Below are 25,758 nucleotides of genomic sequence, written 5' to 3' on the forward strand. Positions count from 1 at the left end.
GATGATTAGACATGTAGTGTTTACTTGATGACTTTCTGTATTTCTAGAAACCCTCAAAGCATTAAACTGCCTATTTCCAAATCTAAACTTCCTAGCAGCTTTTATTATTTGGAGTAAGCAGACAGAAGACAATTTACTGCCACACAGGAATCAACCACAGCTAACTTGTCCACCATTAAGTTTTACGATAATGGACAATTCAACTGGAAGACCCATGCCTATGCTTGCTTATAATAATTTAATTTTAGACCTACTCTTTTTTTTTTTAAATAGAGAAGTTCTAGACATCCAACAGATCCTTCTGTAGATATAAGGAGGGAATGGAGAAGTCTTCCTGTCAAATGCTGAGCCATCTAAAATGGTCTGCTCAGGAGTTACTAACTCCATGGCAAAATACTTCAGTATCAGTTGCAAAGTTCTGTTTTCTTCTACTTCAGGAAACACCCTCATTTGATTTGTGGATCCTATGAACTGTCCAAACACACTGATGAATATCAGCAACTTCTCTCATTTGAATTTCTCATGTCCTTAAAGTAAGTAGAATTTCCAGAGACAACTAAAGAGTAATGCAATATGAAGAAAATTAAGAGTTGGCTAAGAAAAATAAATAATCAACTAAAAATTGCTGTAACAACTCAGACTTAAACACAAAATAAGTTTGTTGTCTTTTATAAGATGACAAAACTTCAATTTAACATCACAAGTTCTTATACTAGATGAATTTACCAGTATATGAATCAATATATTAGATTTCTTTCTTCTACCCCAACTGCAAATATAAAAAACAATTATTTCTTTTTTTTTTTTGAGACAGAGTTTCGCTCTTTTTTGCCCAGGCTGGAGTGCAATGGCTCGATCTCGACTCACCGCAACCTCCGCCTCCCAGGTTCAAGCGATTCTCCTGCCTCAGCCTCCTGAGTAGCTGGGATTACAGGCATGCGCCACCACCCCGGCTAATTTTGTGTTTTTAGTAGAGACAGGGTTTCTCCATATTGGTCAGACTGGTCTTGAACTCCCGACCTCAGGTGATCCACCTGCCTTGGCCTCCCCAAGTGCTGGGATTACAGGCGTGAGCCACCGCGCCTGGCCTCAAACAATTATTTCTTCAATAGTTTCTTTTTCCTTAGTTGGGGTATTTAAAACTGAGTAACAGTATTTAGCACTAAGTAATTTAGAAAATATAAAAAGGTTTTATGAAATAGCAACAGTTGATTCATTTTTCAAATATACCATCTGATCAAGTGAAGTCTCCATTTGAGGATACTGGTGAACAGAAAAATTTTTTCTTGTCTAAGCCACTGCTTTCTGGTCTCATCACACAGATAATTCTCAAATTTTATGTAGGCCCAGATTTTCTTGGCAAAACTCAAGATACCAGCACATAACACAGCTACTTCATCTGTTCTGTTTTTGCAGTGAGCACTATGCCTCTCTTTTATGTTTCCAGATGGGTACATGAAAAATGAATTTCTAAAGCCAAAGAATATCTTGGCATTTCATAACTGTTTCCCACCCAGCATCCCCTCCCCAATTTGCCAGATCCAAATCAAAGAGTGAAAAGAAGTCTTGAAAATTCTCTCTTCAAAAGAGGTCTGAACACAGCCTAGTTCCTTCCCTAACGAGCTGCAGGTTGAAAAGATCCTGATGAGGAGCTGAAGAACAAAACAGGATGACAGGTTTTTATGAAGGAGGTATGTAATCTTATCACTGAGGGGTGTAATTTATATGGACATTATATGCACTCTGCCAAGGACTGATTTACACACAGATCAAAGGAAGCTGGCTTTCTGTAGTCCCCTGAAGCATAATGACCTCAGTTGATCCACCCACCTTGGCCTCCCAAAATGCTGGGAGTACAGGTTGAGCCACCACGCCCGGCAGTTGTTTTTATTTAAGAGCCTTTCACCATTACCTTCTGCTGTTGTCCTTCATGAGCTCTACATTCCAATTCCACAAAGCCACATTCAAATATTCATGCAATAAATATTCATGAAGCACTTGCAAAATGTTCAACACTAGCTATGGGACTGTGGATAAAATGACAAACAAAACAAATGAACATTACAGTATAGCAGGGGGACATAAGTTAAACGGATATTGTATGCTTTGGAAAGATGACTGGGGAAGGAGACTGAAGGTCCGAGAAGTCTCCCTTGAGCAATTGAAGTCTGAGTTGGGACTTGAGGGATGAATGTGAGTTAGCCATTGAAGGAGGAAGGGGAGGCTTTACTGTGCCCCAATCTTACCTTGCACTTTCCCTCTCCAGGCCTTTGATGGCTCAATTCCCTCCCCCACTAGAATGCTCTTTATTTCTGCTTATTGAAATGCTATATGCTTTTCAGGCCCAGCTAAAATGTCTGCTCCTCAATAAAGCCTTCCCTGAACGCTTCAGCTGAAGGCAGTTTCTCCTTTCTACTGCCCCAGCACTTCGTTTTCATTTTCCTTGGACACTTCTCACTTTCTACTGTATTTTTTGGTTATTTATAAACACAGCTTATCTTTTTCTACTAAATCTTAAACTTTTTAAGAAGAGAGTCTATTTCTCATTCATCTTTGAGTTCCCAAAGGCTAGCACATTCCTTAGATTTAGAAGTGCTGGAACAAATGTTTGTAGCATGAATTAATGCCTATTTGACATCCCTTTTCAAATATGTTGTAATTCAAATGAAGCTATTGTTGCAAGCTGTGCCTTTGAGGCTGAACTTACTCCTTGGTTAAACCAGAATGCCACAGTCATGGTCCCCATGACTGATTAGTGTTCACCACAATAACTGCAACAACTCTAACAAACAGGCCACTGTTCTTGACTGACAGGCGTTTGGCAACAACTACCAGTTCTCCAGTGCACTGAAATGGATTGAGGAAGGACTGTCTGAATTGAGAATCCCTAGGCTGGTAGGCTCTATTTATTCTTTGCAGTTGGGCTGCGAGAGCTGGTGACCCAGGGGGGCTTTGGCCTGATGTGAGACACGATTGCACTACGTGGCAGTGAGGTTTTGAGACTTTCCAGGGGGACAGAAACATTAATGATTGTAACAAAATAATCAAAGATCAATATTAGTGGAAAGCACTGTAATTTGAGGCAGTGTGATAACAAGGGAAAGGGAGCTTTGAGCTTAGACCTGGGTTTGGATGCTAACAGGATATCTCACCCACATCCCTTCTTTAAGTCTCAAGATTTCATTTTTAAAAAAAATCTGTAGAACAGTTGTGCAAATCAAACATGCTGTCTTTACACAATGTTCATGTTCTATTAAAATGTGTTTATTCATCTATCTTTTTTTTTTTTTTTTGAGACAGAGTCTCGCTCTATCGCCCAGGCTGGAGTATGGTGGTGGGATCTCAGCTCACTGCAAGCTCCGCCTTCCGGGTTCACGCCATTCTCCTGCCTCAGCCTCCGAGTAGCTGGGACTACAGGCGCGCACCACCACGCCCGGCTAATTTTTTCCATTTTTAGTAGAGACGCGGTTTCACCGTGTTAGCCAGGATGGTCTGGATCTCCAGACCTCGTGATCCGCCCGCCTCGGCCTCCCAAAGTGCTGGGATTACAGACATGAGCCACCACGCTCGGCTCATTTATCTTATTCAACATATTTTGTTCTCTGAGGACAGGGACTCATTTCTGCAAAATCTAGCAAAGTGCTTAGTACACAGTAGTAGACACTGGCAAATACTTTTTTTTTTTTTTTGAGACAGGGTCTCGCTCTGTCATCTAGGCTGGAGTGCAGTAGTGCAATCATGACTCACTGCAACCTCCACATCCCATGTAGCTGGGACCACAGGCATGCATCACCATGCCTGACTGATTTTTGTATTTTTTGTAGAGATGGGCTTTCACTGTATTGTGCAGGCCAGTCTTGAACTCTTGAGCTTAAGCGATCCGCCCACCTCAGCGCCCAAAGTGCCAGGGCTACAGGCATGAGCCACCAGGCCAACCACAGATACTTTTTAAACAAATGAACAACAACAATAATAGCTATCATTTATGGAACACTTACTCATGTCAGATATTGTTGTAAATAGTAATTCACTTAATCCTCCAACAACCTTAGAAAGGAGCTAACTCAATTTCACAGAAAACTGAACTTTCTTTTTTTTTTGAGATGAGGTCTCGCTCTGTCACCAGGCTGGAGTGCAGTGGCGCGATCTCAGCTCACTGCAACCTCCTTCTCCCGGGTTCAAGCGATTCTCCTGCCTCAGCCTCCCGAGTAGCTGGGACTACAGGTGCCTGCCACCACGCCCAATTAATTTTTGTATTTTTAGTAGAGACGGGGTTTCACCATGTTGGCAAGGATGATCTTGATCTCTTGACATCGTGATCTGCCCACCTCAGCCTCCCAAAGTGCTAGGATTACAGGCATGAGCCACCGCACCTGGCCAACTTTTTCTTTTTTAGAATATAAAAGTCTTGATACAACTAATTTTGAAATAGCCTGGGGAGACTCACTCTATTCAATTAAAAAAATGTAAAATATCTTATACAATATGAAAAAGAAAAAATATGGTGGAGGGAGCAGGGCGCAGTGGCTCAGGCCTGTAATCCCAGCACTTTGGAAGGCCGAGGCGGGTGGATCACGAGGTCAGGAGATTGAGACCATCCTGGCTAACATGGCGAAACCCCGCCTCTACTAAAAATACAAAAAATAATCCGGGCGTGGTGGCGGGCACCTGCATAGTCCCAGCTACTCCTGAGGCCAAGGCAGGAGAATGGAGTAAACCCGGGAGGCGGAGCGTGCAGTGAGCTGAGATGGCACCACTGCACTCCAGCCTGGGCGACAGAGTGAGACTCCGTCTCAAAAATAAAATAAAATAAAATAAAATAAAAATAAAATAAAATAAAATAAAAATCATAATTTGCCACCGGGCGCTGTGGCTCACGCCTGTAATCCCAGTACTTTGGAAGGCCGAGACGGGTGGATCACGCGGTCAGGAGTTCAAGACCAGCCTGTCCAACATAATGAAACCCCATCTCTACTAAAAATACAAAACTTAGCCGGGCATGATGGCGCGTGCCTGTAGTTCCAGCTACTCGGGAGGAGAGGCAGGAGAATTGCTTGAACCCAGGAAGGGAAGGTTGCAGTGAGCCGTGATCGCACCACTGCACTCCAGCTTGGGCAACAGAATGAGACTTCGTCTCAAAAAAAAAAAAAAAAAAAAAATTGTAATTTGCCAATTCATCACTGCTGCTGGTTTTTCAGCTTCGATTTCATCCTTAATTTTTTTCTTTCTGTTTTATGAGACACAGTCTTGCTCTGTCTCCCAGGCTGGAGTCCAGTGGCCCGTTCTCGGCTTAATGCAACCTCTGTCTCCCCGGTTCAAGTGATTCTCCTGCCTCAGCATCCCGAGTAGCTAGGATTACAGACACACCACCACGCTCAGCTAATTTTTGTATTTTCAGTAGAGACAGGGTTTCACTATGTTGCCAGGTTGGTCTCCAACTCCTGACCCCAAGTGATCCACTCGCCTCAGTCTCCCAAAGTGCTGGGATTACAGGCGTGAGCCACCACGCCCAGCCTTTAAATTTTATTCCTTTTTTTTTTTTTTTTTTTGAGAGGGAGTCTCACTCTGTTGTCCAGGCTGGAGTGCAGTGGTGCAATCTCAGCTCACTGCAACCTTCGCCTTCCAGTCTGAAGCGATTCTCCTGCCTCAGTCACCTGAGTAGCTGGGATTGGAGGCGCACGCCCCATGCCTGGCTAATTTTTTTGTTTTTAGTTTTGTGTTTTTAGACGAGATTTTACCATGTTGGCCAGGCTGGTCTTGAACTCCTGACTTCAGGTGATCTGCCCGCCTTGGCCTCCCAAAGTGCTGGCGTTACAGGCGTGAGCCACTGCGCCCAGGCTTAACTTTTTTTTTTTTTTTTTTTTTGAGGTGGAGTCTCGCTCTGTTGCCCAGGATGGAGTGCAATGGCACAATCTCGACTCCTGGGTTCAAGCGATTCTCTCGCCTCAGCTTCCCAAGTAGCTGGGATTACAGGCACCTGCCACCACTCCCGGCTAATTTTTTTTGAATTTTTAGTAGACATGGGGTTTCGCCATGCTGGCCAGGCTGGTCTCGAACTCCTGACCTCAGGTGATCCTCCCGCCTCGGCCTCCCAAAGTGTTGGGATTACAGGCGTGAGCCACTGCGCCCGGCCGATTAACTTTATTCTAACTTCTGAGAGTTACCGAAGAGGAAAGACTTGTCTTTCAGAGCATGACAAAAATTGGAGGTTTTCATCTAGTTAAAAAAAGGGAGGGAGAAAAAATTATATTTAAAAAGTGAGTGGCATGAGCAAAAATGAGAAAGCAAAGACTGTAGCTGAAGAACATAGTCTTTATAGACAAAGCTTAAAATCCATATAGGGAACAGTGGAACCTACTATTGGAAGGCCTTGAATAGCAAGCTGAGGACTTATGCATTATTCAGTAGGTAGTGGTTGCTGTCAAAGGAAACACCAGTGTGGTATGGAGGAAAATTTTCTAGTCCTGATTTCAGAAGGCTGGAATTATTGTGCCAGTGTATTACTTGGCAGTTCTTACCCTAAACCTCGGTTTATTTCTAAAACAGGAGTAATCAGGCAGTTGTGAGGGTTAGGGTGATGGCTGTAGGATTAAAAGAGGGGCAATTTTTTTCTTTTCGGATCTCAGCTCACCGCAACCTCTGCCTCCCCGGTTGAAGGGATTTTCCTGCCTCAGCCTCCCAAGTAGCTGGGATTACAGGCATGTGCCACCATGCCTGGCTAATTTTGTATTTTTAGTAGAGATGGGTTTCTCCATGTTGGTCAGGCAGGTCTCGAACAGCCAACCTCAGGTGATCCGCCAACTTCGGCCTCCCAAAGTGCTGGAATTACAGGCATGAGCAACCGCGCCCGGCCAAAGAGGGGCAATTATTACTATTATTATTATTTTTTTAAACGGAGTCTCGCTCTGTTGCCCAGGCTGGAGTGCACTGCTGCTATCTCAGCTCACTGCAACCTCCGCTTCCCGGGTTCAAGAGATTCTCCTGCCTCGGCCTTCTGAGTAACTGGGATTACAGGCCCACGCCACCATGCCAGGCTAATTTATTTATTTATTTATTTATTTATTTATTTATTTTTTTTTTTTTTTTTGAGACGGAGTCTCGCTCTGTCGCCCAGGCTGGAGTGCAGTGGCCGGATCTCAGCTCACTGCAAGCTCCGCCTCCCGGGTTCACGCCATTCTCCTGCCTCAGCCTCCCGAGTAGCTGGGACTACAGGCGCCCGCCACCTCTCCCGGCTAGTTTTTTTGTATTTTTTAGTAGAGACGGGGTTTCACTGTGTTAGCCAGGATGGTCTCGATCTCCTGACCTCGTGATCCACCCGTCTCGGCCTCCCAAAGTGCTGGGATTACAGGCTTGAGCCACCGCGCCCGGCCAATTTATTTTATTTTATTTTATTTTTTTTAGTAGAGACGGGGTTTCACCATGTTGGTCAGGGTTGTCTTGAACTCCTGACCTCAGGTGATCCGCCTGCCTCGGCCTTCCAAAGTGTTGGGATTAGCTGCTGCCGTTTTAGACAACGGTTGATGAAGGGTTCGAAGGCCTACACAATAGAGCTTTTGTTCTGTTTTGAGTGGTCCTGAACAGTTCTTTTGGGCAGGGGAATTTGTCTGTGTGTGAATGTGCAAACATATATATAATCTGAGTGGCTGCCTGGCCTTGTCCTAGGTTTTGTCCCGTATATATTCCGCCTTTTTTTTTTCTTTTTCTTTCTGCATGTATGTATATTTTCTCAAGGCGTCTGCCCTGCACTAGACTTTGGCTTGCCTTTCCAGGCCAGCTTCCAGAGGATGCTTTGACAGTTTTCCCTCTGGATAACCAAGCGGGCTGCAGCCAGCAGATGGCACTGCAGCAGAAAGGGGCAGAGTCCCTTTAGGCCCTTGACAAGCAGGGCGGGTTAGTAACCTTATAATTTAACCCTCTAGTTAGCCTTGGAGGACTCGGTGTCGCACTTCCGCCCGGACTCTCATAAAGCGGGCCGAGTTGTGTGCAATTAAGGATTTCAGGATGCAAATCTGAATCTGTAGTTTTGTCTCCTCCACCCCACCCCCATTATTAGATTGGCAGTGTCTTTTGTCACGTTGTCAAAATGTTCTCAGAGGAGCGGTGGCAAGTGGCTGAGGTGATCCCAGCATTAATTATATGCAGGAGAATCGAGATTCTCCTTATAGTTTAAGGAAAAGAAAAATTCACACAAGAAAACCGGCAACCATTTGAATGTTTTCCGACGACGTGGTGCTTTAGGATCTGAAAGATGCGACTTGTTTTGTTTGTTTGTTTTTGAGACGGAATTTCCGCTCTTGTTGCCCGGGCTGGAGTGCAATGGCGCGATCTCGGCTCACCGCAACCTCCGCCTCCCAGGTTCAAGCGATTCTCCTGCCTCAGCCTCCCGAGCAGCTGAGATTACAGGCATGCGCCACCGCGCCCGGCTACTTTTGTATTTTTAGTAGAGACGGGGTTTCTCCTTGTTGGTCAGGTTGGTTTCGAACTCCGACTTCAGGTGATCCGCCTGCTCGACCTCCCAAAGTGCTGGGATTACAGACGTGAGCCACCGCGCCCGGCCACGACTTGTTTTTGTTAAAGGTTCCTCATTTCATTTGGAACGTTCAGACGCAGTCTAACTACATTTCCATCCGGAGTAAGGAAGAGCCGCTCAAGGGCAGTCACCGAGGCCGCAGGTGCAGCTTCTTCACCCGCGGTGCTGGAGTTCTCTCAAGTGGAAGCCCACGACGATGAAAACCTTATAGGTGGGCTGCTGCTTACACACAACAGCCGCCACGGCGCAAAATAAACTACAAAACTATAAGCCTTTACCTTTTCAAACACACCGACGCGGGCCAGCCCCAGCACTACGCCCACCCTCAGGGGCACGCAGCAAAGATTTCCTTATCATGGCCAAGTAGGAAGCCTCCGGGATAGCGTTCTTCTTAACCTACGTAAACACGCTGTTTGCCGAGCTCGACAATCGGCTAGCCACTCCTGATAGCGTTCGGCGCTCGCCTCTCGGCCCTTGCTCCTGCGTACTCGGCTTCTTCCAGTCGCCTGGGCCCGGATCGGGAAGTGTCAAGCGGCTGCCTAGTTCCTCCACCGCCGCGGCTATCACCACTGAACCCGGACCGCCTACCCAGGTCCAGGGCCAGCCGCCATGACGAACGGCGAGAACCGATGCCCTGAGCGGAGGGTGGGAGTGAAGGGCGAAGGGAAAACGTGGCGGGCGGGCTCGGGACTGGCGTAGTCGTTCTCCCCGCCCCCTCCCAGCCCGGCCCCCCTTGGCCTCTCGACGCCCATAACTTCTGTACCCCTATCCTCCTCCGCGGGTTCCCCCTTCCCATATTCATCTAGGACCCCCAGTGCCTCTTATGCTCATACGTCGAGTTATTATCCCTATTCTTTGCTTTCCCTTTTCTTTTTTTTTTGGTTCTTTCTGGCCCTTGGAGAGGTCAGTCCCAGAGGTACTGCTGCTATTTAGACCCAGGGAAGAGAGAGACGACTCCTCCCAGCCCCCTACGTTCTCATACTTTCGGACCGTAGTTTTGTGGAGAGGGCCAATAAATCACATAGAATATCAGGCCTCACAGTTTTGGGGGTGCTGATGAATGTAGACCCCACAAAAGGTTCTTGTTACGGAAAAATGCCAGAAAGATTTTTGATTTTAAAGTCCTGGCGGGACGATCTCACGTGGAGACCCTGACTAGTGTTGAAAGGGGTGGATTTAGACACTTCCTCTTCTAGATGATGAGGCAGTTGTCACCCTGTTTATCTGACCTCATTTTCCAGGCCTCTTCAAAAACTTTATAGATATGAATTCTGAATTCCAGAGGAGGACAGGAAGGAGGGCCTTCATGATTTTTAGCGTCAACCTTAGAGGAAAGGAGAAGAGAAAGCCTTTTAGGCATTACGATGATTTGAGGGGCTCCGGAAAGCATTTCTCAAAAGTACTTTGTCCATAGACCTGGCATTGAAGACTCGAATTTAACCTCCTTGTGAATTTTGCCATTGTCTGCAGAAACTTATGAGAGAAAAAGGGTAGCACGTAAAGGTATAGTTCCTCAGAAAACCTTAGTGTATGTGTTAATTTACTGGACCCTTTCTTAGTGACACCCAGCTGTGAGACAGTTTTACTGGAGGGAGAGAGGTAGATAGTGTGGTTAGAACTGGCAGACACTGTTTATATAGAATATTCATTTGGAGCTTTCTGGTAAGTCAGAGGTCTCAGGATAGTAGGCACAGTAAGAAAAGGGACATTAACCAGAGGAAGACAGAATCTGAACCAGGAAGTAAGACAGCAGTTTGACACGGTAATTGCTGAATAAATTTTAGTCATTTTCCCCCATTTTGTGGTCCAGTATCTTCTCGTTTTTTGCAATTAGGTGATTCATTGTGATTACCTGTACAAGAAATGAGCTTGGTTTATATATTTAAGAAACAAAGCTAAGAAGTTGAAGCTTTCTATGTTGAAGCCTTACTTTTTCTTTTTTGTTTTAGAAAAATCTGTTATTATTCTGGCAGAAATTCGGTTTGTTAGAATATCATGCATAAAGTGTAAGATACTGATAGGAAAATTGTAGTTATGTACATTCTCACTCTTGTAATTTTTATTAAGCTTTACTTTTAGCCTTAACGTATTCTTCACCAACAGTTGCACATCTGACAGATTTGGCTACATATCTAGCTCTCCTTTATCATATGAGTGATTTATAACAAGAACATGTTAAATTTTCTGTGCTGAGTCTCTAAGGATTCATATGTCTCAATCTATTGCCAATGCTAGTCATTCTTGCGATGCTAATTTCTGCCCAGGATTTCTACTTCTTGAGAGGTGAGGGGAGGGACCAGTGACATTTTAGTAAAGGGGATGTAAAAAAAAATTTTACTTTTTTTGCGTTGGGGTCTCACTGTGTTGCTCAGGCTACAGTGCAGTGGCATGATCGTAGTTCATTGCAGCCTCGAACTCCTGGGCTCAATCGATTCTCCTTCCTCCTACAAGCAATTTTTGGGAACAGTAAACTAATCTTGTTAGTCCCAGGATCCTGGCTCCCTCTTGTCAAGTGTTGGTACTGCCTGTTGGGGTTATTATTTTGTTATTATGTCACACACTATCTTCCTTAGAGTTCTCAGGCAGGATCACAGGTCCCACGCTAGATCAGTACCTAAGGTGTTATTTTCTTTTTTATTTATTTATTTATTTATTTATTTATTTATTTATTTATTTTCAGACGGAGTCTCGCTCTGTCGCCCAGGCTGGAGTACAGTGGCCAGATCTCAGCTCACTGCAAGCTCCGCCTCCCGGGTTCCCGCCATTCTCCTGCCTCAGCCTCCCGAGTAGCTGGGACCACAGGCGCCGCCACCTCGCCCGGCTAATTTTTTGTGTTTTTAGTAGAGACGGGGTTTCGCCGTGTTAGCCAGGATGGTCTCGATCTCCTGACCTTGTGATCCGCCCGTCTCGGCCTCCCAAAGTGCTGGGATTACAGGCTTGAGCCACCGCGCCCGGCCTTCTTTTTTATTTAACAGTGTACTCCTTGGATGGGATTCTGGTGTTTGGTTTGCTCTTTGTTTGCACGTGTGCCTACTTCAAGAGTACCTCGTCTCAAAACCTGGCTGCTATCAGAGAAGAAGGGTGTTTGGGGTGTGTTTTACAAAGGTGAGGCCATGTCTGGACAGGGAGAAGAGACTGCCATCTCTGGACAGTGTGGAGCTACAAAGTAGGGAGTACAGTGAGCTGGGACTGTATTTGGTTTCATTTTTAGAAAACAACCCCTCAGATTGGATCTGAGAGCCTGTAAAATCAATCATTCTCCAAAGTTGAGGGAAGAGATAAATGTTAAAATTTGCTGGGTGTGGTGGCTCATGCCTATAATCCCAGCACTTTGGGGGGGCCAAGGCAGGAGGATTGCTTGTGTCCAGGAGTTGTAGATCAGCGTGGGCAACATAGTGAGACCCCATTTCTACAAAATATACAAAAATTAGCCAGGTATGGTGGCACGTGCCTGTAGTCCCAGCTACTCAGGAGACCGAAGTGGGAGGATTGCTTGAGCCTAGGAGGTTGAGGCTGCAGTGAGCCATGGTGGAGCCACTGCACTCCAGCCCAGGTGACAAGGTGAGACCCTGTCTTAAAAAAAAAAAAAAAAAAAATTAAATGTTACTTAAAAACATAATTGTCTATTTTAGCATCCAGATGATTTTTGTATTCTCCGTGGAATAAAAGTATACACATCAAACCATTTTAGGCTGGGGTGGAATTCCTCCCTTCAATGGGAAAATGATTTTTCTACAGAAAATTTTTCTTGATTTTCTGTCAAGGGTACATTGGAGTCTCTTTTAAGGTTTGATTTAATTAACTCGGATGCTTTTTTTAGTGTTTATTTGAGGCACATTCATTTGGAATCCTATCTATCTAAATTTTTTTTTTGGAAAAAGGACAAAATATAAACAAACAGTATATTCACCTAGACCCTAAAGCATAAGGATAGCATTTAGAAACATCCCACAGGCTGGGTGCCGTGGCTCATGCCTGTAATCCCAACACTTTGAGGAGGCCAAGGTGGGCGGATCACCCGAGGTCAGGAGTTTGAGACCAGCCTGGCCAACATGGTGAAACTCCGTCTCTACTAAAAATACAATAATTAGCCAGGGAACCAGGCACAGTGGCTCACCCCTGTAATTGCAGCCCTTTGGGAGGCCGAGGCGGGTGGATAACATGAGGCCAAGACCAGCCTGGCCAACAGGATGAAACCCCATCTCCACTAAAAATACAAAGTTTAGTCGGGCGTGGTGGCGGGCCTCTGTAATCCCAGCTACTTGGGAGGCTGAGGCAGGAGAATCGCTTGAACCCAGGAGATGGAGGTTGCAGTGAACTGAGATCGCGCCAGTGTACTCCAGCCTGGGTGACAGAGCTAGACTCCGTCTAAAAAAAGAAAGAAAGAAATTGGGCTGGGCGCAGTGGCTCATGCCTGTAATCCCAGCACTTCGGGAGGCCAAGGCAGGCGGATCACAAGGTCAGCAGTTGCAGACCAGCGTGGCCAACATGGTGAAACCCCATCTCTACTAAGAATACAAAAATTAGCCAGGCATAGTGGCGTTCCCCTGTAATCCCAGCTACTCCAGAGGCTGAGGCAGGAGAATTGCTTGAACCCGGGAGGCAGAGGTTGCAGTGAGCCAAGACCGCGCCATTGCACTCCAGCCTGGGCGACAGAGCGAGACTCCATCTCAAAAAAAAAAAAAAAAAAAAAGGAAATTGAAGACAAAGTCAAGATCATAGAAAAACTAAAGATATGGATATAAATATGTAGTTATACAAAGGTCAAAAGGCTAGGTGCGGTGGCGCTCACCTGTAGTCCCAGCTACTCAGGAGGCTGAGGTGGGAGGATCACTTAAGCTAGGAGCAATGAGCCGTGTTGCGCCACTGCACTCTAGCCTGGGTGACAGGGCGAGAACCGGTCTCCAAAAAAAAAAGAACCACGATTCTGTATGGTGGAAATTAGTACCGCCTTTTCCTGGGACCTATGTTCCCCTCCGAGCCACGCGAGGGGAGCAACGCGCGCACTCTGAGGAACACTCCCTTCTTCAGGATCCGTCCGCCTGTGCTCTGTGGTTCCTCCCAGAATCCTCCAAGGCGCGGGAGGGGGCGGAGGGTTAAAAGCCGCGCAGGGAGTGGGCTTCCGCTGTTTTAGGGAGGGAGAGTGGTGTGTGGTTTGCGTGTTGTGTGCGGAGTCGTGGTGTTGCGTGCGGGCTGAGTGGACGCGTGAGTGTGCGCGCTTGGAGCGTGTTAGGCGAGTGCGTGCGCCCACCCCTGCCCCCCTCCTCTCGCTTACATGTTGACTTATTTGATCGGGTCGTGACCCCCGCCCCGCCGGTCCGACCCGAAATGAAAAGCTCTCCTCCTGTGAAGCCCCCTCCTCGTGGCGCTGTGCAGAGAGGCCCCTTAGGCGGCGGCAGCGCTGCGGTCCCCGAGGTCCCGGAGCTGGCCCTGCGGGGCCCGGCGCTCAGAAGTGATGAATTGATCAGATAGACGAGGCCGGGCTTGTGCCCGGCCACTGATTATCGAGGCGATTCTGATCTGGGCACGGCCACCGGTCTGCGGGCTGCCAGTGGCGAGCACGTGAACGGCGGGTGGCGGGTGGGGACGCTGAGGGCGGTGGCCAAGGGTAAATGAGCCGCCGCCCCTCCCCCGGAGCTGGAAGGTCGCGAAAGCCTTGTTCGCCGCTGATTTATTGTCCTCCCACTTTCCCATTTCTCCTTGTTTTTCTTTTGTTCCTTTTTTTTTTTTTTTTTTTTTTTTTTGAGACAGGGTCTTGCTCTGTCGCCCATACTGGAGTGCAGAACCGCGATATCGGCTCACTGCAACTTCGACCTCCTTGGCTCAAGCGATCCCCCCTCTCTTGTCTCCGGAATAGGTGGGACTACAGGCGCGCGTCACCACGTTCGGCTAATTTTTGTATTTTTTGGTAGAGAGGGTGTTTCACCATGTTTTGCCAGGCTGGTCTCGAAATCCTAACCTCAAGTGATCCGCCTGCCTCGGCCTCCCAAAGTGCTGGGATTACAGGCATGACCCACCGCGCCCAGCCCCTTTTTAAGTTTTTCTTTCTTTTTTTTTGAAACAATCTCACTGTATTTCCTAGGCTGGAGTGCAGTGTCGCAATCATAGTTCACTGCAGTCTCGATCTCCCAGGCGCAAGCGATTCTCCCACCTCAGCCTGCCCAGTAGCTGGGACTATCAGTCCACGCCACAACGCCAGTCCTCTCCCTGTTTTTCTTTAGGCTTGACATTTTTTATATGCTACCAACACTTGTATCCCCAGGGCTAACGGCATGGTGCAGCATCTGCCGCTAAGGGATATATACACACTGTCTAGTATGTCTGTATACACACATATGTACATTAAGAGAACATGAAGTGTTCCAGGGACGCTCGTAGAATATACTGAGTTAGAATTATCAGGGAGGACTAGGAGTCCATGTTTTTAAAAGCAAGTGCCTTTTTTTGATGTTTAATATCTCAGCCTCCAGTATACGATTATTTATTTATGTATTTATTTTGAGATGGAGCCTCACTCTGTTGCCCTCCCGGTTTCAAGCAATTCTCCTGTCTCAGCCTCCCAAATAGCTGGGACTACAGGCACGCACCACCACGCCCAGCTAATTTTGTATTTTTAGTAGAAATGGGGTTTTACCATGTTGCCCAGGCTGCTCTCGAACCCCTGACCTCAGGTGATCCACCCCAAAGTGCTGGGGTAACAGTTTGGCTTAAGGACCCTTCATCTGAGTGCCTGAAAGAAGCCCTTTCATATCTGAATTACTCAACAATTATGTTGTCAAACTTAATTAGAAATAGGAATTTAGGCCGGGCGTCGTGGCTCATGCCTGTAATCCCAGCACTTTGGTAGGCCAAGGCGGGCAGATCACAAGGTCAGTAGTTCGAGATCATCCTGGCTAACACGGTTTCTACTAAAAATAAATTACCCGGGCTTGATGGCTGGCTCCTGTAGTCCCAGCTACTCCGGAGGCTGAGTCAGGAGAATGGCGTGAACCTGGGAGGCGGAGGGTGCTGTGAGCCGAGATTTCACCACTGCATTCCAGCCTGAGCGACACAGCCAGACTCTGTCTCAAAAAAAAAAAAAAAAAAAAAAAAAAAATTTTATTGCACGATATTCTATTCCATTATTTTTCCTTTCTTTTTTTATTTTACTTTTTTAAAATTATTATTATTTTTTTTAGAGGGAGTTTTGCTCTTGTTGCCCAGTCTGGAGTGCAGTGGCCCCATCTCAGCTCACTGCAACCTCCCCCTCTGGAGTTAAAGTGAGTCTCCTGCCTCAGCCTCCCAAGTAGCTGGAGTTACAGGCGCCCACCACCACACCTGGCTCATTTTTTTGTATTTTTAGTAGAGATGGGGTCTCACCATGTTGTCCGGACTGGTGTCGAACTCCTGACCTCAGGAGTTCCACCTCCCTCAACCTCCCAAAGTGTTGGGATTGCAGGTGTGAACCACTGTGCCCAGCTTGTTTTAATTCTTAATTTTTTTTTTTTTTTCTTTCATAGATGCAGTCTCACTCTGTCACCCAGGCTGGAGTGCAGTGGCTCCATCACGGCTTACTGCAACCTGCGGCCTCCCGGATTCAAGTGATTCTCCTGCCTCAGCCTCCGGAGTAGCTGGGATTACAGGCATGCACCACCACACCCAGCTAATTTTTGTATTTTTAGTAGAGACAAGGTTTCACCATGTTGGCCAGGCTAGTATGGAACTAGCTGGTCGCAAACTCCTGACCTTTTGATCACCCCATCTCAGCCTCCCAAAGTGCTGGGGTTAGAGGCATGAGCCACTGCGCCCAGCCAATTCCTAAATTCTTGATATTACAAAACTAAAGTGAAACTTATTAATATTCTACTCTTACATTTTTTATCGACAAATAAAATTCATGACCCAAAAAGCCCAAAACAAAACTAAAAACAGGGAAAAACTTACAAAATTAAATATGGATCCCAGCATTAACAGCTGAACAGAGATGTGATTTTAAAATTCTTAGCAGATAATGAAGTTGTGTAGAAACTGAACACTTACAAATTATTTAAAACCTGGAATCACCAGAAATTACACAGTCGGATCATGGGAAAACAGCACAAAGGCGTTGTTGAGGGAACCTACACTATTCTAGCTGCGCCCCATACCCTTCTCAGAGGAAAGCCTGGCATTGGTTAAATACTGGCCCAGACTAATACTAGCAGCAGAGCCAGTGATGGTACCCTGCCTATCAGAGGACCGTTCCAGTGGGGGCCACAGGGTCGCGAGTAGCAGAGGTCCACCTCCGGCTCACAGTAGTCACCCGTGAAGCCAGGCGGGCGGGCAGCGGCAGCTCAGATCCCCTGCGGGGTGGATGGGCCGGAAGAGCACGGAGGAGGCGATAAAGGGTGCGGAGGAGGCGAAGCGCAGCACCGACACACAGCCCATGTAGTTCTCGCAGGGCTCCCGCAGGCAGATGTTGTCGTCTAAGGGCAGCATGTGCTGCGCCTAGACGGCTGTCAGCAAGCTGCGGTTAAGGTACAGGCGCTCCTGCAGGTCCTGGGAGGGCAGGAAGGGCGGCCCGCCCCCGGGCCCTGGCAGCTGGCCCACCGACAGGCTCACGTTGAGGATGTGGCCCCCCCGGGGCGTCGCTGTCCCGCTGTACGTTGAAGACCACCACGTGGTCCGGTGGCGTGGCCAGCGTGGCGGCCACCGCCTGGATGAAGAGGCCCAGCAGTGGTGACAGGAAGCGCTCGGGTGACATGTCCTCCAGGCGCAGCGTGATGCTGTGGGTGAGCATCTCATCAGTGATGATGGTCACACGCAGCGCGCACTGGGCCTTCACGCTGTGCACGCCGTCTGTGGAGAGGGACACCAGTCAGGACCCAGTCTGGGGTGGGGGGCCAAGCCACAGACCCGCGCAGGGGTGTGGGGAAGGCCCTGCACAGGAGCCGGGGCTGCAATTCAGCCTGCATATTCCTGCACCACCCACCAAGAAAGCCTCTCCTCTCCCACTGGCATAAGGGTGCTGAGCCAGGTATGTCACCTGTGGGCCAGTCACTCCTTCAGGGCTCAGGGGATGAGATTTGCAGAAACTCTCTTTGCATCCTTTCCCAAAACCTTCTGTCGCTGATGCACAGCACACCTCTTAATGTTTGTGCACCTTTCCCTGTCCAACCACGGCTCCGGCTCCCTTCCCCCAGAGTCTGTGCTGCCCTGCACGGGAACCCTATGTTGTCTTTTTCATACTTTTCTACAGGGCCCAGAGCATCCTGAGAGCCATAAAAATCATCCCCATGCCCCCTCAGCCTCTACGCCTCAACACCACGATAATCGCAGTCATGGCTGCAGCAGGGAGTTGGGGGGGTAAACTGGGTCAGTGGGCCACCTAGTCCCCCTCCCACTGAGCCCCACGGCTGCTTGGGCGCAGACCTGCTATCCCCATGGCAACACCCAACACAAAGCATTCTTCCCGCCCAACTCTGGGCTGCTGTGGGTAGCCTGGGGGGCCCCACCCCAGGAAATCCAGCTGAGCCCCGTGAACCAGTGACAACATCACCCACTGCCCCATGCTGGAGACAGGGTGAGTGGGGGTGGGGGACCAGGGGGGCAGAGATAGAAGGGCCTGGGCAGCTCTCCACTCTGAGACCCCAGAGCCCCACTGAGTCAGTCTCTTCTCTGGCCCTAGGGCCTGTAGCTACTCATCACCCACTTGGCTCAAGCATCACACCCAAATGCCTGCCATACCCCCAGGCAACACACTCACTTATAAACAGCTAAGTACTAACACACACTTGCTGGTGTCTCACTCCACCCACACACCCTAAGCCCAGAAATACCACACACACCTGAATGCACATACACATGGGAATGAATTTTATTTAGCTAAAACATGAAAGCTGGGGACCTGGAGATGGAGGAAATGGCTTTGCAGGGCAATAAGGGATAGTCTTATTTTTTTTATTTTTTATTTTTTTAAGAGATAGACTCTCACTCTGTCGCCTCTGCTGGAGTGCAGTGGCACGATCATAGCTCACTGTAGCCTTGAACTCCTGGGCTCAAGCGATCCTCCCACCTCAGCCTCCCAAATAGCTGAGACCACAGGTGCTCACAAGTATGCCTGGCTAATTTTTGTTTGTGTGTAGAGATGGGGTCTTGCTGTGTTGTCCAGGCTGGTCTCAACTTCCTGGCCTCAAGTGACCCTCCATCTCAGCCTTCTAGAGCACTGGGATTACAGGCATGAGCTACCAGCATATTCACATTTTTATTTGTTACAATGCCTTACATATAGTAGGTGTTCAGAAAACACTGAGATGCGGATGACAATCTATTCAGTCTCCATAAAGAATAAATGGTCTTTAAAACATAGCAGGGGGGCCGGGCACAGTGGCTCATGCCTGTAGTCCCAGCACTTTGGGAGGCCGAGGCAGGTGGATCACGAGGTCAGGAGTTCGAGACCAGACTGACCAACATGGTGAAACCCCGTCTCTACTAAAAACACAAAAATTAGTTGGGCGTGGTGGTGGGCGCCTGTAATCTCAGCTACTTAGGAGGTTCCAGCTACTCAGGAGGCTGAGGCAGGAGAATTGCTTGAACCCAGGAGGCAGAGGGTGCAGTGAGCCGAGATCGCGCCATTGTACTCCAGCCTGGGTGACAAAGCGAGACTCTGTCCCCAGAAAACAAACAAACAAACAAACACCACATAGCAGGGGAGCCCAACTAGACATAAAGAGCGAATGCTTACCCTAGCAGTAATGGGGCAGGAGCCCATGTTTCTGGAGGGGGTGTGAGTAGGCGAGGAACATGGGGACAAATTCTGCATCTGTACTGTACCTACTTGGGGTGACTGACTATACCAGCGGTGGCTCAGCTGAAGCTGGGAAGGCTGAAGGCAGACCCCCATCTCAGCCGTGTCCTCGGCCCACTGCCCACCTACCCTCCAGCCTCATCACTTGCTTGTTCTCACCAGCTATCACCAGTAAGCCCTGCTTGTCATCACCCACTTCTGTTCCTCCTGCTCTCGTCTCAAAGCTGTTGCACAGGCTGTTCCTTCCCACCTAGACACCAGCCCACAGTCCTCCGAGTCTTCTAACCTGCCCTGAGCTCACCTGCTCCAGGAAGCCTACCCAGATTTATGTCATCAGGCTCTACTTTCCTCTCTGTTTCGGACTTCCCCGCACGCACTAGGGTGCTCAGCTGGCACAGGGCTCTTGTATACCTGGTACATCTGCTTAATGATTCCTCGACCAGATATTCCCTCCAGGCAGAAGCAGCCCAAGACTCCACACACAGTGCCCATAACTGATTAAGAGACGAGAGGGCAACCAAAGCCACGGAGCAGGAGAAACTTTGCCACCACTCAGCCCTGGGAACGAACACTCCTCGCTGTGTCCCCCGCCGCCATCGTCTTAGGCCCCGCCTGGGCCCCTCTCCCAGCATGTCTCTGTTGCTGCCCATCTGGTTCACCATCTGTGGCCACCTGCCCCCTCTGCTATTGTCCCCATCCCCAACAGTCAACCCACTGCTCTCTCCTTTCTGTGTCCCCCTCCCCTGCCTTGACCTAGGTCACCCCTCAGGTGCAAAGGCAGGGTGGGAACGGGGGGGGGGGAGTGCACTGCCTAAGCTGTCTTCCTGAACAGAAAAGAAAGTGCTAGGATGGCCTCTGACCCCAGGAAATGCCACCTGTGCCCCACGCTTAGCCAGGCACACCTGGAAAAGCGCCAGGTCCCGGTCAGCCTCCCAACCTCTCTTCCCCTGGCAGATGTGCCAGCGGAGGCTGGAGGCCAAGAGGGCTCTGCTGTTCTGGGAGCTGCCCAGACCATGGACAGGAGCTGCTGTGTGTCCGAGCAGAGGAAGAAAGAGGCGAGGAGAATTCAGGCTCCAGGAGAGCCATCGGCCCAGGCTGGGACAGCCGCAGCCATAGGGAGGAAGACAGGGGAGGCACAAACACGGAGACCAAACAGGGGAAGACAAAGCCCCAGGAAAAGAGCCAGTGATGGGCAAGTGGGAGAGCAGGAGAGCCACAGGAGCAGGGAGAGGGCACCGGAGAGAGGCAGTGCTGCAAGGCCCCGCATGGGCAGGGGCGGGAAAGAAGGAAGAGACAAAGAACAAGAGGAGGAAAACAAAGGGGCAGTGGGAGTCAGCTCCCCCTCACCCTGGCCTCCCTGAACTTTGGGGTTGCCGTGGTGACTGCCTCCAAGGGTCAGGGCGGAAGGGAGAGGGTGGGGCCAGAGCTGCCAGGCCAGGAGAAGCCCTCCTGGATGTTGCCCTGAGCCTTCTCTAGACTAGGGAACCAAGGTCTGGGGCTCTGCCCTGGTGGGAGACGGAAAGCCTAGTGGGGACGCTTCTCTGCCCCCATCACTTAGTGTCTGGCCACACTCACCAAGGGCAGGCTGGGTGTGGAGGACCAGAGGGAGAGGCCCTCCTTCCCACCTCCTTCCCACCGCCTCAAGTGCCCAGGCACAGCTGAGGACACAGGAGCTCAGCCTCCCACTTCCTCCTCCTGGAGGGGAAACTGAAGTCTCTGGAGGCTCAGAACCTCAGCCACAGTCCCTGAAAAGCTCCTGCTTCCTGGTTCCTGTGGCTACCTTGAGGGGTGGGGCAGGGAGGCCTCTGTCCAGCAAGGACCCTGAGTGAGGCCACGCCCTGACTCTCCCATACACTTCCTTTGCCTTCAGGCCACACTCCCTGGGGTGGAAGTAGGGGCCTGTCAGCTTCTTCTTTTCCTCCCTTCCCTGACGGGTTTGAAAGCTGCCTAGAAGGGGTGTGACCTGACCCACCCCTGGGGTGCAGCTAACAGCATCCCCTCATGAGGGTCTCAGTTGTTCCCAGGCTTGGGGAAGGCACTCAGCAACTTGGGTGTGGTCCTCTCCCTGCTGCTACCTCTGGCTCCCCACAGCTGATAAAAAAAGACAGAATACTGTCACCAACCCCCTCCAACTCTCCTCCCCCAGCCCTGCTGTCCAGGGAGTCTGTAGGCTGAGCGCTTGGCCAAGCAGCAGGAATGCCCCAGCCTGGGATCCCGCCAGGCTCCCACGCCCTGGGACTCTGTTCTGTCCTCAGATCAGGTGCCTTGGGGTCTCTGCCCTCAAAGCCCACCAGTCCCCTGGCCTGTCCTGGTCCCTACACTCCATTCCTAGAGCTTGGCCAGGTCACAGCCAGCAGGAAATGAAGGCCTGGCACCCTAAGAACAGCCCTTGGGGTGGCAAGGGAGCCCAGAAGGCCTCAGCTTGCCCACCAGCTTCATTGCAGCCCCTCCTCCAAGCCAGACCCGAACCACGGACTCTGAAAGTGGGGTCTGTTTGGACAGACAATGAGCTCTAGCCTCACTTCCTGTGGGAGCTCTGAAGGGGGAGCCAGGCCAGGCTCTTTCTGCCTGGAGGGAAAAGAATGCGCTAGACAAAGTCCATGTCAGCCGATTCTGCAGCTCAGCCAGGAGGCAAAAGGGCCAGAAGAGGAGTGCAGGGTCCTGACCCCTGGGTAGCGGCAGCCCTGTGCTCCCGTGGTCCCCATTTCTGCCAAAGGCTGTATGAGACTGCAGGAATATCTTGATGGGGGTGAAGGGGCCCTGGCCTCGCCTCCTCTCCTGCGCCACAGTCCTCTCTACCCTTCCCCCAGCTCTCCTGGCCCCCAGGCTTCCACGTGCCTTTTTTCACAATTCTTGGCAGCCATAGCCGGGGCAGCCTCACAACACTTCCCCGACCACGTCACAGGCTGGTAGACAGTGGGGGCAGCCAACCGAAGCAGCCCAGCCCAGCCTGGCGGAAGGCGGGGCCTGCACCAGCCGCCGGGATTCCTGGGGCTTCTTCCCAAGCTGGCTCTTGCCCCCTCCTGATCTGTGCCAGGCACTGGGTAGGGAGGTGGGTCTGTAGCTGCTTCCTGGATCGTGCCCTACCTCCAGTGGCTGCCCAGACCCTCCCCATGAGCTACCCCCACCCCAGCACCACCTGGACCCTTCCTTACCTGACACCAACACGCTCATGATGGCCTCCAGAGGCCGGTTGTTGTCCAGCGCGCGGCTCAGCTTCAGCTCGCCCATGGAGGCATTGAGCAGGACCAGGCTGAGTTCATTTCCCCGCTCAAAGCTGTAAGTCAGACTATCTGAGATATCAGGGTCATGCGCAGGTACTCGGCCAATGGCACCCCCAGGGAAGCTGCTTGAGCGGTTGGTGACATAGTTGTTGAAAAGGATCTCAAAGTTGCCCAGCACTGGTGGGTTGTCATTGCGGTCAAGGAGGCGGACGTGGACTGTAGCCCGGCTCACCAGAGGAGCTGACGTGGCCTGGATGACCAGGACGTACTCAGGCCGGTCCTCGTAGTCTAAGTCTACCAGGGCTGTCAGCTCCCCAGAGAAGATGTCCAGCTGGAAGACCTCAGGGATGTTGCCCTCCACGATCTGGTACATAATCTGGGCATTAGTGCCTTCATCGGGGTCAGTGGCTGTGACCCGGGTCACGGCCAGCCCAATGGGGCTGTTCTCTTCCACAAACACATCAAACTCATCCTGCTCAAAGACAGGGGGATTGTCATTCACATCCAGCACAGTGACTGTCACTTCCATGGGCGTGCGGGCTGGGGGCATCCCCTTGTCCATTGCATATGCCCGCAAGACATACTCGGCCACGTTCTCTCGATCCAGCCTCCGCAGCGTTCGCACGATGCCTGACGTGGACTCGACAATAAAGTCACCGTCTCTATCGTCGCCTCCTTGGAAAGTGTAGAAGACCCTACCATTAAGTCCAGAATCACGATCAGTGGCAGAGATCTGCAGGATGCTAGTGAAGGGTGGCACATCCTCATAGACACTGCCCTGGTAGGAGTCGCGCAGGAACTGAGGGGCATTGTCATTCACATCGTTCACCAGGATCTCCAGGTAGGTGGTGTCGGACTTCTGGGGAATGCCGTTGTCCCGAGCAGTAATGGCCAGGGTATAAGACACTTGGTCTTCGTAGTCCAGCTCAGCCTGGGTGGTGACAGCCCGTGTCTGCATCGATGTGGAACTGGGGGATGCTGTCCTCCATGAAGTAGGTGATGCGGGCATTCTCACCTGTGTCCTCATCCGTGGCGCTGATCAGCACCACTGTGGTGCCTGCTGGCCGGTCCTCATTAACATTCACTGTATAGTGGGAGCTCTGAAAGACAGGACGATGGGTGTTGGCGTCGGTGACATTCACCACAATCTGTGCCGTGTCCTGCCGCGTGCCATCGGAGGCGGTAACAGCCAACACATACTGCCGCTCAAGTTTGTAGTCCAGTGGCAGGGCAAGGGATACCAGCCCACCACCACTTTGGCTGGTGGAGAAGCGGTTTCGGGTATTGCCACTGGTGATCTGGTAGGTGATGACACTATGAGCATCACAGTCCACAGCTGACACCGTCACCACGCTAGTGCCCACAGCTGCATCCTCATTGAGCCGCACTGTGTACTCGGGTTGGGTAAAGCTTGGATTGTTGTCGTTGACATCCAGGACAGTCACGCTGACGCTGGCCGAGGCAGTGAGTGCTGGAATGCCATGGTCTCGAGCTTCTACCCCAAAGCTGTAGAAATCAACTTCCTCCCGGTCTAGTTCAGCAGCTACAGAGATCCAGCCTGTGCCATTGTTGATGGTGAAGGGGAAGTCAGGTCCCACCCCAGCAAGGCAGTATTCTAGGCGGGCATTGTCACCAGCATCAGCGCCGATAGCCTGGACGTGGAGAACCAGGTAGCCTAAGGGGACACTCTCCAGGACAGTAGCCTGGAAAGGGGTGCTGACGAAGATGGGGGCATTGTCGTGGATATCCAGGACCTGCACTATCACCAAGCCAGAGAATAATTAAAGAGTGGGGGATGGCCACCATCCTGTGCTCACACCCATAGGATGTACTCCTTGGTGGTCTCATAGTCAAGAGGGCTGACCACATCCAGAGCTCCAGTCTGGGCATCCAGATAAAACTGTCCCCGAGCGTTGCCACTCATGATGCTGTAGTGCACCAGGGCATTGCTCCCCTTTTCTCCATCTGAGGCTGTGACTCGGAGTACTGGGGCCCCCGGAGTCACGTCCTCTCTCACCTGGACCATATAGCGCTTCTCACTAAACTGCGGGGCATTGTCATTGTCATCCTCCATAGAAAGGAAAACAGTGGCTGTGGTACTCCGAGGACCCGGGTCCCGACCCTGGTCACTTGCCTCTACCGTCAACTGGTACGATTCCACCTCTTCCCGATCCACAGGGCCACGGGTTCGGATCACCCCAGAGTGAGGGTAGATCTCAAAGACTTCGGAGGGGCTGCCCCCAGGCCACTACAGCAGGCGGTACAGAATATTGGCATTGGGAGGGGCATCACCATCCGTGGCCCTGACAGTGAGCACCTCATAGCCAACCTCCAGGTTCTCCCTGAGGCTCTCCTTGTACTCCTGCTGCTCGAACACGGGGTCATGATCATTGGTATCAGTAACCAAGATGGTGAGTGTAGCCAGGGTACTTCGTTGGGGCATGCCATGGTCCTGCACCGTGACCCTGAAGACGTGGGTGCTCTTGGTCTCACAATCCAGCTCCTCGGCTGTGGTTACTGCACCAGTGATTGGGTCCAGGGAGAAGAACTGGTTGGAGCCGCTATCAAAGAGGGCATCCATGGTGTACTCAAGTCAACCTGCCTCACCGTCGTCTGGGTCGATGCCCCTCAGGGATGCCTGCTGGTTGGTTCTCTGGCAACCAGCAGGGGTATCTGCTGGTTGGTTCTCTGGCACTGTGGCCTGGTAGCTGGCAGGCTGGAACTGGGGGGTTGTATTAAATTCCTTTTCCGACGCCCACCCATGGACTCTTCTGGTGACCCTTCCCCTGCCCTGAGCCCGGGGGCCTGTGCCAGCTTGCAGGACTGGCATCTGAGCCGTGGGGCTTTTAAGCACGGGTGTTCCTGGGGCAGTGTGAGCTTGCCCTGTGGCGAAAGGTGGCCTCCAATGCCCAGGAGGCGACAACTCCAGGGGCAGCCTTCAGGAGCTGGTGGTAGGGGAATATGGGCCCCGGATTCTGGACACCAAACCCTCAGGCCATCGTAGTGGGGTACCAGGTGGCCAGTCAGCTCAGTGCCCGCATCCGTGCAGCGGCTGGTGTACAGCCAGAGGTTCGACGCTGAGGATGGACAGAGCCAGCCCACAGGGGCGCAGGCCCCAGAGCCGCGTCCCCTGGACCCCAAGGAACGACAGGGCCCAACTTGTTCTCCCAATAGTGGCGGCAGCAGCAGCAGCAGTAGCAGCAGCAACAGCAGCGGCGGCGTTGGGAGGAGAGCGCCGG

General features: G+C 50.6%; 1 protein-coding gene and 1 non-coding gene across 2 annotated transcripts; one reads left to right on the forward strand and one right to left on the reverse strand.

Annotated features, from left to right (window-relative positions):
* The first annotated feature begins 13,657 nt into the window (after positions 1 to 13,657).
* Positions 13,658 to 14,054, forward strand: LOC126945781 (small Cajal body-specific RNA 2). Its single transcript, XR_007722546.1, has one exon. It is a non-coding gene; the product is annotated as a small Cajal body-specific RNA 2 (non-coding RNA).
* A 228-nt stretch (positions 14,055 to 14,282) lies between these two features.
* On the reverse strand, positions 14,283 to 24,300 carry LOC126950728 (cadherin EGF LAG seven-pass G-type receptor 2-like; the record flags this gene model as incomplete). The annotated part of the gene is given in 5 exon segments (XM_050784739.1): positions 14,283 to 16,827; positions 16,829 to 17,128; positions 17,130 to 17,347; positions 22,451 to 23,463; positions 23,465 to 24,300. Coding segments are annotated over 5 exon segments (2,511 nt in total), but the record flags the coding sequence as incomplete, so codon positions are not given.
* Positions 24,301 to 25,758: the final 1,458 nt, after the last annotated feature.

Source organism: Macaca thibetana, chromosome 1 (genome assembly GCF_024542745.1).
Source record: "Macaca thibetana thibetana isolate TM-01 chromosome 1, ASM2454274v1, whole genome shotgun sequence".
NCBI classification, from domain to species: Eukaryota; Metazoa; Chordata; class Mammalia; order Primates; family Cercopithecidae; genus Macaca; species Macaca thibetana.